The sequence below is a fragment of the Rattus norvegicus genome, chromosome 10, assembly GCF_021556685.1.
Source record: "Rattus norvegicus strain SHRSP/BbbUtx chromosome 10, alternate assembly SHRSP_T2T, whole genome shotgun sequence".
In the NCBI taxonomy this organism is placed as follows: domain Eukaryota; kingdom Metazoa; phylum Chordata; class Mammalia; order Rodentia; family Muridae; genus Rattus; species Rattus norvegicus.
The window spans coordinates 63743987-63755000 of NC_141543.1; the positions used below are offsets into that span (position 1 = coordinate 63743987).

The window sequence follows — 11014 nt, forward strand, 5'->3', positions numbered from 1 at the left end:
GCTTCTACAGAAGGCAGCAGCCCTTGGGAGAGCCTATAGAATGACCTGGAGAAAGTTGGGCAGACAGAGGTGTGAATTTCAGCCCACCCTTCCCCAACAGCACCACTCAGCCTGTGACTGCAGCTACATACTGATCATGTAGCGTTCATGATTTCATTTTTTTCCTTTCCAAGTGGAGCAGAAACTCCTGAAGGCAGGTCCACGTGCTCTCTGCTCTGTCCTCTTTCACCCTGATTTGTCCAGTGGAAAGCAGAATCCTACCTGAGTCTATGGCTCTGCGTAAACGCCATGTGCCTGCTGCATAATCCTGGTAGCACATCTGCCAGGGAATTCCCTGTAGCAGCAGGGACATTGTTTCCCAGTCAGTGGTTGCTATAGGCCCTGCCAGATGTGCGTGGGTCTTGTTTGATTCTTATCCACTGTGGTTTCCCAATAGGCAGAGGTCTTTTGCTCACCCTCTTTTATCAGTGTGAGAGTCTCAAAACATGTATGTGATGAGGGTCCTACTTTGTCTCAGCCATGGGCAACTGACGAGGTCAAGTCTTCTTTTTTGTTTGTTTGTTTCTGTTTTTGTTGTTGTTTTTATTACTAAGGAGCAGAGTCCAGCTGCTATTGTAGAGTCAGATGATCTACCTTACAGTCTACCTTATAGTCTACCTTACAGTCATTTCACACAAGGATTCCTTTCTTTATCGAAATAGGAAGATGCACTAATAAAATATCTATCTTGAAATAAAAACAATTCCAACTCACCACACTCTTCATTTCTAAGGCACTAATGATTGAAAGAGGCTTAATAACAATGTTTTAGGAATAAATAATCCCTAGGACATTAGGCATAGATTAAAATGTAAAATCCATTCCAACCTAAGAAAAACCAAAAGGTAAGAAACACATCAGGGCAAGTCTTAGACAGCAAGATACTCTCATTACAGAGATGTTTGCTGGGCTGACTCCTGACTCATGAAACATTAAGCAAATCTTTTTTTTTTCACTATAAAGCAATTAGTCATAGCCTCAGACTAATGGCCGGATGCAGTTCCGCAGTCAACAGCTGTGGTTCTGAGAACATTAATTCCTCTGGTCTGCCTTGGCTCCTGGAGGTCATTTACCACCAGCTCATTAGTCCCCAGCATGAAGAAATCGTCACGCAGGTACAGCTACCAGCTCAAGTTCCTGCAGCCGGCGTTGAGCACATCTGGACCTAATCTGTGCCAATCAGTTTTCTGCTTGCACAGCCCTCTAGGTGCCTTTGTCCTTGTTCCCTGCCACTGCCCTGGGACAGTTCCGGAGAGCAGTGACCAGCCTTCTGTGTTGTGTGTGTGGGGGGCCTCATTTCTTCGGCTAGCCCAGACGGTCAGTTCCTTCTGTTCCTGGAGGATGCTAACCCCATTCTCCCCTCCAGGTTTGCCCTTTTACACTCACATGGACACCTAGTAACACAGGCAGAATGTGGGAAGGGAAGTCATTCTTGTCTAGGTTTGTTGTTTGTTACCTGGACCAGTGACCACTGAAGCCATTTAAAATCTTGGAGGAGAAACAGAAAAGTCAGGAAGTTGAGTCCCACTATGAGATTTAAGGAGCTCAAGGTGAGCCATCCTGTTCCCTGGGGTTGGGGCCGGCACCATTCACCCGTACTGGAGTGAATGGCACTTCTGGAGATGCCATTTCGGCAACAATTCCTTTCAAGGAAGGCTTTTAACCCTTCTCCACCTTGCATCTCTCTTCACCTGAGAAAACTTTACCTGACTGAATGTATATAGGTGTATAGATATATAGAATAGGTATGCAGAGTAGATGTTTGTGGACAATATAAAGACATTTACTTCAGGGCTGGGCATGGTGGTGCAAACCTTTAATCCTAGCACTTGGGAGGCAGGTGGATGTCTGTGCGTTTGAGGCCAGCCTGGTCTACAGAGTGAGTTCCAGGATAACCAGGCTATCTATAGAAGGACTCTGTCTCAAGACAGACAGTTAGACAGACGAACAAGAAATTTATTTAAAGACAATTACTTGTTACATATACATACAATTTTACCTTTATCAAATCAAATGTGAATCCTAACTAGACAGATGGGTTTGTCTAACAAAACCCAACCAAACATACTGATTTGATATTTATATGCGAAAAAATATTAGGAAACCATCCCAAGTCTTTGTTTTCCATAATTCTACCATTATATTTTTATGTGCAGACGACTTTGTATGCACAATCAAAACACTGCAGTTCATAACATACACATCTGAGCCCTGGTAGTTTAGGTCTTGGTCATTGGCATTGTGTGCTGTGGAAGGGCACGCAGTTCAAAGCAAACCTGGCTGTGTTCAGAACCAAGGCTGAAGTGAAGTTGTGCAATGTGACATTTGCGGGCAAGCATTGCCAGAAGCACCTCAGCTCCATTATGTACTTGATGTTGAACTAAGTTTTGAGCTTCCAGAAACCTGTTACTGTTTTGATTTTTTTTTTCTATCTTCAAATTTAGTAATGTGACAGTCATGTGGAGTTTGCAATGCATAGCTTAAGAAGTTTTACTTCACAGCACCTCAGGATATTTTGGTTTCTGGCTGTGTCACTATAGCCTCCTACCTCAGGAACAGCCAGCTGTGGGTGGCTCATTCCTGTAACCTCAGCACTTCTGATGCAGAAACATTAAGGTTGATACAAGTTCGAGGCCAGCCCGGTTTACATGGCATGTTCCAGGTCAGCCTTGGCTATGTAGCCCGATCCTACTTCAAAAACAACAAACAAAAATCCCAGAGGAACTCAAACAGAGAGAAGCAATTTCATTCCTAGGGCAAGGATCAAGAGCTCGTCTTAAGTCGATGTGGCTCCTGGTGCAGCCAGGGAACAGTGGCCCTGGATAGCCTTAGTGACCTCTAGCATCTTTGGAGCCCGATTTTGCTCAGTCATTTGTCAGTAGTAGTGTGTCTTTCCTCTTTCCCCATTGGCCAGAGCTTAGGAAAACGCCGGTCCCCAGAAGTCATCCCGAGAGCATGCTTGACTTCCAGGGAGGTTAATGAGCCCCTCACCACCCAGATCCGTGCTTCAGCTTGTGGTTCAGAGAACCTCATCGGTTGCTATGATGCTTAGATGGAAGGTTTGTCCTTGCCATCTGTGCTCAGAGCAGGTGATATTCAGGTAAAGCCACACCAGACCACAGTCTACACCAGCTGCTTTGGGTAAGGCACAGTGCAGGTTCACAGGGATGGGGAGTATGATGGCTTCTATTGACCCAGGCCACTTGGAGTCTCAGAAGCAAGTCATGAAAACGAGAAGTTCAATCTCAAGCTAGCATTAGGAAGCTCCAGAGGAGGCCAGTGCAGCCATAACCATGCAGGTGATGTCTTTGTTTCCTTTCTATATGTGTATGATGGGGACAGAGTCATACCCAGTGGGCTAGAGAGATGGCCGGGTCAGGAACAGCACTTGCTATTCGAGCATGAGGACTTGAGTTCAAGATCCCAACAGCCTATAAAGAGTCAGGCAAGAGTGCATGTGCCAGCAAATCTCACGCCTGATATCCTGCTCTGGGTCTGGCAAATGCAAGCATAGGCACATGCGCTCACATGTTCAGGAACATGTATGCGTGTACGCATACACACACACACACACACACACACACACACACACACACACACACACACCCCTCATACTCAGCTCATGAAGCTTTTGTGAGTCCAATGAGATAGTATGGATGAAGCGTAGATACCAACCTGGAATGTTCTATGCCTCCAGTTAAGTACCCATGGCACTGGAACCACAGCACCACCTGCCAGGAAGTGTATAGGCCGAGTTGCCGAGTTTTCTGTAAGAGTTTGGAAGTGATGGGTTTAGGCTGGGCTTTAGACAGGGAGGGCCTGTGAGGTAAGGCTGAATGGCACAACTGTGATGTCTATTGTTCTTACCCGGTACCCCAAGACTGCTAAGTAAGTGGACAAGATGGACAGTGCGGTGGCTTGGGCAGAACGACGGCGGAGGAGGAGTGTGGAGGCAGCACAGTGAGACTAGATGAAAAGCCTCCTGGTCCCCGTGATGACAGAAGATGGGTCCCAGGAAAAGAGGAAATGCGCTATGGGCTAAAGATGCAGAGCTGAAGGCTGGGGAATCTTTCAGCAGTGTAGACCATCAGGAGGCTGGGGAAGGACCAGGATGGTTGGTGATCAGGGAGTAGGGATGAGGGACACTTCTGACCTTCCAGATAAGAGAAAGGGACTGGCTGGCAAACAGAAGGAGGGATGGGAGGGAGGCCTAGACATTGAGGGCAGACACTCAGAGAAGGAGAGGATGAGGACAAGAGATAATATCAGATTAGAGGACCAGAAGAAGAAGAGGCCTTTTATAGGGGACGGCCAGTCAGGGTGCTTAATTCAGACAGATCAGAGACAGTCCCGAGACAAGCTGAGAGAAGGATTTGCTGTCCCTATGTACAGACTCAGGGAGGCAGAGGTGGACCTCAGAGAGATACAGGGAAGATGATAAGAAGGGGCAGTGGTGGAGAGAGAGAAGCAGCTGTTGGGGACAAAGGTTCGGAGGCTTGTTTAAGAAAGAGAGTTTCGGGGTTGGGGATTTGGCTCAGTGACAGAGCGCTTGCCTAGGAAGCGCAAGGCCCTGGGTTCGGTCCCCAGCTCCGAAAAAAAGAACCAAAAAAAAAAAAAAAAAAAAAAAAGAAAAAAAAAGAAAAAAGAAAGAGAGTTTCAGTTTGCGAGGTGAGGAAGCTCTGCAGAGATGGTGGCTGCAGATGCCAGTTACATGAATGAACGGAAGATGACCCAACTATGCACTTGAGGTGGTTAGGATAACCAGGTTTAGGCTCCCTAGGTCTTATCACCATCTAAAAATGAGAACAGGCCCTTGGTGTCCTGTGAATCGAAGCTAAAATGGCATCCATAGTAGAGGAGTGTGGTAAGGAATAGTTTGCTTAGCCTGGCTCTCATGCCCGGATTAATCATGTGACGTGAGTAACTGTCTAGTACCCAGGTGCCCCAGGTTTCTCCTCTGCAATTTAAGTATGACAGTCTTTGCTCACCCCTGCCCATGGTTGTTACTGGGCCTGAGAGGGAGGTGTGGAGAAGCTCTTTGGTAGCACTTTTGCAGAGTGGCTGGGAGTTCCTCTGCTCTAATGACTCCACTCTGGTCCCAGCTTTTGTACTTCTCCAGGCGGAGCTGCCGTGGCTGCTCCACTGGAGCAGTGTCTGAAAAAAAAAATAAAAAGGAAAGAAAAGGACATGACTGTTTTTCGGTGCGGTGGAAGAGAAAGTTTATTGTAGATAAAGGGGGAGCATAGACAGAGGCAGACATGTCTGGGAGAGCCAGAGTGGTTGTGACCCTGAGCCATATGGAGAGGTGGGGTGAGGGGTGGCAGAGAGGGATCGAGAGAGGAGAGAGGGGAACCAGATGCAGCAGCCAGGAGGCCAAAGGTACAAAAGGGGTGGGTAACCAAAATGTCTGGATTATATAAAAAAGAGCCAGAGGTCAGGCCCACTTTGATATGTTAAATAGGCACCTCAGCCATTTATCCAGGTTTGAAATGTAATATAATTTACATCCCCCTGGCTTCCTAGAGACCGTTGTTTAGACGGATGACCTCTGCAGAATGTTTGAGGGTGCAGTCTTGCATGTACTCCCTGGTGGGCTTTCTTGGGCAGGATCTGGGCAGGAATGGGCTTGTTCTAGTCACCCACTGCGTATGATGGATGAACCCGCTTCCTAGTAGTTAGGATGGCACTGGGGGAGGCGAGAAATTAGCACACGTAACGTTTTCTTGTGTTCTATTGTTCACTAAGGGACCCCAGTCAAGCAAGACTGGGCCTTGGAAGACCTAGAGACCACCAAACCTAATCTCTACCCCGGGTCTGAGTACACAGGGACTCAGAGTCCCAAAGGGGGCAGGGCCTCCAGACAGGTGGCTCAGAGGTCCCAGTCCTTTGGAAACATGGCATCTTCAGGACACTGGGCTTTGCATCTCTGGCTGTGACAGTCCTTTAAGGGAGCTACTCCTCAGACATACAGGAGAGATGGTTTGGAAAGTCCGAGATCCAAAGCCTGGTTCAGGCTGGACTGGGCTGCAGGCTGCTAAGTGCTCCTCTGCCCTGGCATGGCTGGGGGTGGGGCATTGGCTGTGGTTTCTGAAAAAGGGCAAAAATGATGGGAAAAGCTTTGGGATCCTCTGGGAATCGGAGCCGTGGTAACAGCAGCTGCTGCCATTGCTGCAAATGTTTCCTTGAGTGCCAGAGTATGCCCAGAGCCCATCCCTGCCGTACGCCAGGGGAGGGGCGAGGACCCTCACAGAGGCAGGGAGGCCGGCCACTCTTACCACACAGCAGCCTGGCTCTCCCACAAAGAACAGCTCCAAGGCACTTGCTCCATTTGGGGTGTGCCTGCACCTAGCTGGTAAGTCCTTCTCATGGCCTGATGGCTCCCCATTGTCCAGCTGTGTGTGCTTCTGCTGGGCTCTGAGGGCCTCGATTACCCCATCTGAAAACTGGGAGGTACAGCGGCTGCCTCGGGGATTTCTGGGAGGCTGAAGCACCATTACTGCACACTTAACTTGGCTGTCTGTAGGCAGTGGGTCCCTGAGAGAGGTGGTGGTCAGTTGGCTTATGTTGACTTCTGCAGCAGGAGCGAGAGACTGCAGCTGCTGCAGAGCCCAGAGGTTGAGCATCTCTGGAGGCCTGTGCACTGGCTTCTCCAAGCAGAGGTGCAGGGCTGGGCGGGGCAGCCTGGGTTCTTGTTCTGGGTCTTCCGTGTTCTTAGCAGTTCCCTTTATCCTTCATTTCTCTGTAGGAAACCCCGCTCAGTTCTCTGTCTTTCTTAAGTTGGTGCTTGGGTCCGGCAGAAATGGATGTGATGTGGCTGACTATGTTTCCCCAGTTTCTCAAAAATCATAGGCAGCCAGAGGGAGATGCTCTCAAGGTCCTAATGGGAGGGAAGCTTTGGGCCCTGAGGCAGATGGGAGAAGCACCCTCAGAATGTCCCCATGGCCTGGAGAGAAAGGAGGGATAGCTTCCCCTGCAAAGCCAGATTGAATACCACCCACTGACAAGGAACGGCAGACCCGGGGTTGATGTGGGTCTCTGTAGGCAGGATTTTCAAGACAGCTCTTTTTTTTTTTTTTTTTTTTTTTTTTTTTCGGAGCTGGGGACCGAACCCAGGGCCTTGCGTTTGCTAGGTAAGCGCTCTACCACTGAGCTAAATCCCCAGCCCCTTCAAGACAGCTCTTGAGTGTATATGGGGACATGGCCCTGGCATAAACCAGAGCTTCCACCTCCATCAGAAAACCAATAGGTGTTTGCCTAAAACGGGGCCGAATTCCCCAGATCACTGTAACACTTAACTTCTGTGACAGGGGCATCATATAGGGCTCGTGTTCATGGCACACTTCAGGCCTAGCTATGCCAGCCTGTCTTGCCCCTGTTCCTTTCCTTTCATTGCAAATGTGCACCCCTAGCCCTGTGTGCTGCCATAGTAACCGTCTCACCCTTAAACTGGGAGAAGCTTGGTTGTCAATGGGGAGCTGGAATGATGTGGGCTGCATCCTGGTTCCTGTTTGGTTGGATTGGGATCAGCTCAAGGACGAGGCAAAGACCCAACCATTAGGATTCCTTTATTCTTGGGTTTGCAGCCAGCGTATCCACAGGGCGATCATGGACACTGGAGAGAGAGAGAGGCATGGGATGTATACATTTTCTGTGCTTTGCTTGGGGTTTGGGGCATCTTAAGACGCTTGCTTGCTTCATCAGGAGGGTTCTTTAGATTTGGAGTGTATGTCTGGTTCCAGGAGCAGGAGTGCCTGGTCTGATCAGCCCCAGGCCTCACTGTGGAGTTCGGGGCCATGTTCAGCATGTGAGCAGTAGTAGCCCTGGGCATTCCAGAGAGATGGCAGAGTGCTAGAGATGCTCTCAATCAAATCCCGGTTTCCTCCTGACCACTGTGTGCCGTCTGGGAAATAACACAACCTCTCTGGGCTTCGGCTAATACACCAGTGAAGGAGTTACCTCTTAGAGATGTGAGAATTAAGTGAGTTTTGGTGGATGTTTGTGTTATATGTAGCATGTGCTCAAACATGCTGGCCAATCTTATTCTCATTTGACTCCCGTGCCTATCATTTATTTATTTTAATTGATTTTTATTGTGCTTGGAATGGAAGCCAGGGCTTCATTTTACCACAGAACCATACCCCCATCCCTGCTGAGCTTTTATAATTACCACAGTGTCCTCAGACTGTGAACGGTCCTGGGCAGGAAGCTGTCTCCTGAAAGCCTACACCAGCACTGTCTCCTTGCTTCCGAGGCTCCTCATGGCTTCCTGTTGTCTGTCTAATTATGCTCCCATTCTGTTTCCTGGCCTTCAAGGCCCACAGCTTCTGGTCCTGTTGTTGTTATCTCCTGTCTGATCTGCAGCACAGTGTAGATGGAGCTGAGGGATGGGCCAAGCAAATGAGGAGAGGTCAGAAGGGGGCTTCTGTGCCTGGGAGTGCTTTCTGCTGCAGTGGCTCAGGATCAGACAGCTTCAGGTGCTCCTGACAGCAGACCAGCAGGGGAAGCAGCTATGCTCTGACCGTCACAGGCTGGGACTGGTCAGGCCTTGGCCATTTTTTTTTTTTTTTTTTTTTTTTTTTTTTGTGGCTGTGAGCATTAGTCTACAGCAGAATCATGGGCCTGGCCTGGCCTTGTACTTGGGGTTTGAACTTTCCCTTGAAAACTCAGGACTCAAGAGACCTCTCCCACTTCTGTCAGTGGCTGCTTTCCAGAGTGCAGACACAGCTGGAATGTTCATTTCCCTAACCAACTGTGAACTGAGGAGGAAGAGAGCCTATGTCTGATGACTTTTATTTCTCTCACAGAGTCCAGTACTACCTTTCCTTTACTAAAAGTATGTTTTAAAATGTCTTCTTTGAGAATGTTACACATGAATACAATATGTTTGATCCTATGCACCCTCTTAACCTTCTTAGCCTCAAGCTACCCCATGTCACCCTCTCAACTTCATGCCTTCCCCCCTCCTCCCTTTCCTCCTTCCCCTCCATGCTCCTCCTCCCCTCTTCCCCCTTCCCTCCCTGTTCCTCCTCCTCCCCCTCCTCCTCCTCCCCACTCCCCCTCCTCTTGAATGAAACGAGTATAGACATAATGTGCGTGGGTACAGGAACATCCATTGGCGTACAGACAACCTGCCAGGGGCCACTCTTCTGAAGAAAACTGACTTTTTCCCTCTCAGCAGCCAACTACTACCAATAACTCCTAGCCCTCCCCAATCCACCAAAGTGTGGATTCGGCTGATCTTGTACAGGAAACTACGGCTGCTGTGAGTCCCCAATGCAGCCATCCTGTCCTGTCCAGAAGGCATTGTTTCACAGTGGTCCGCATGGACCTCTGGCCCTTCTTCTGTGATATTCTTTGAGGCTTGGTGGGAAGGGACACATCATGGCTTTCTTTAGGCAAAGTCTCTGCTGGGCAAGAGGCCACGGGGCATGGAAGGAAGCAAGCAGGTAGACAGAGACAGTTGGCCGACAAGGCGGACTGTGCTGAAAGGGTTATCAAGATGGAAAGGTCACTCCGAAGGTTCAGGGGTGACAGGGCTTGGCTGAGGTAGGAATAGTCATGTTGGATCCTGAGGGGAGGTGGCATTTGAGAAGTGGGAAGATTTTGGAAGGGAAGAGGAGAATGCAGTCCAGGTGGAGGCAGGTTGGGAGTAAAAGCCTTTGATTCAGGAGAGACCTGGGTACCAGGAAGCAGGATGGCCAGCAGGTGGAGGGAGAACATGGGAGTGGAGTGGACTCACCTGAACAGCCAGTTTACCTCTACAGAGGTTCGAGTCTAGAACACCTGCCAGCCCCACAGCAAATGATGTGGCAAAGTGTAGACTGGGATGCTTGAAACACACTAATTTCACAAAAGTGACCCAAGGCACGCTAACTGCTGCACACGTGTGTGCATGCTCACCAATCCCCTCCTGACACAGCGGTTGCTGTTGCTGAAGCTCTGTGGAAGGGCAAAGTCGGGGAGTAAGTGTGGTTCTGCAGCACAGAGGGGGTCATCCTCCTCCTCCTCGGTGAACACAGACCGCCTGGCTCTTTGGGGCTTGGTCGTCCTCATCAGTCTCGATCCTGAATTCCTCTGCAATGCTTCTGCACTCTGATATGGGGTTGCAGGGAGAGCAGCCCAGGCAGCTGAGCACCCCAGACCTTGCTCGCTCTGAGGTGTGGGGAGCTCGATCATTGTGGCCACAGGGCTTGCTAATCACAGTGGTTCTGTTTCCCCAGGGCTGCTGAAGTGGGAGGCCCAGCCCTGAAAACTTTAGTTCTGCAGGGCACTACTAATTGTACCTTTTAGGTCTCCTGCTTCATTGGGTGGGAGTGGGGGGGAGGGTTGGCAAGGAATGGGGGGAGGGGATGAGAATTTGTGGTCCCCAAGATGGACCTCATCTTTGTGGCTACCCACAGGTTGCAAATTGGGCCACAGAGGATCTGGAAAGGATGGAGCAACGGGCTAGCTTAGACTCAGAGGAGTCTGAGTCCCCACCCCAAGATAACTCCTGCCTGGACCCTCCAGACAGAGACCCTAACTGCAAGCCACCTCCAGTCAAGCCCCACATCTTCACTACCAGGAGTCGTACCCGGCTTTTTGGGAAGGGTGACTCGGAGGAGGCCTCTCCCCTGGACTGCCCTTATGAGGAAGGCGGGCTGGCTTCCTGCCCTATCATCACTGTCAGCTCTGTTCTAACTATCCAGAGGCCTGGGGATGGACCTGCCAGTGTCAGGTAAGTCTGGAGGCCCTTCCCTCCCAAACCCAAGTGGTAGTCCCAGCCGTTGGGTAGCACCACAAAGGGTTCTTGTTCCTCCATTAAATGTCACAGAGCTGGGGAGTTGGGGAGCCTTCGGAGGTGGTCTGGCCCACACTCTTGTGACCTCGCTGGACACACGGTCACAGTTGCTGGAGTGTACATGCTGTTCCCAGCTGCCAGCATATGCTAACTACCCAGGCCCCCAAATGCTCACCAGCCCCAAATACTTCAGCT

The 11014-nt window shown here is 49.9% G+C and overlaps 1 protein-coding gene across 2 annotated transcripts in view; it reads left to right on the top strand.

Annotated features, from left to right (window-relative positions):
• The first annotated feature begins 6344 nt into the window (after positions 1–6344).
• The window catches only part of Trpv1 (transient receptor potential cation channel, subfamily V, member 1), a 25924-nt gene continuing 21254 nt past the window's right edge, over positions 6345–11014 (top strand). Inside the window, 2 exon segments of one of the 2 annotated variants that reach the window (NM_031982.1) lie at positions 6345–6391; positions 10440–10756. In NM_031982.1, the coding sequence (NP_114188.1) occupies positions 10473–10756 (284 nt within the window). In that variant the 5' untranslated portion in view covers positions 6345–6391; positions 10440–10472. 2 annotated transcript variants of the gene reach the window in all.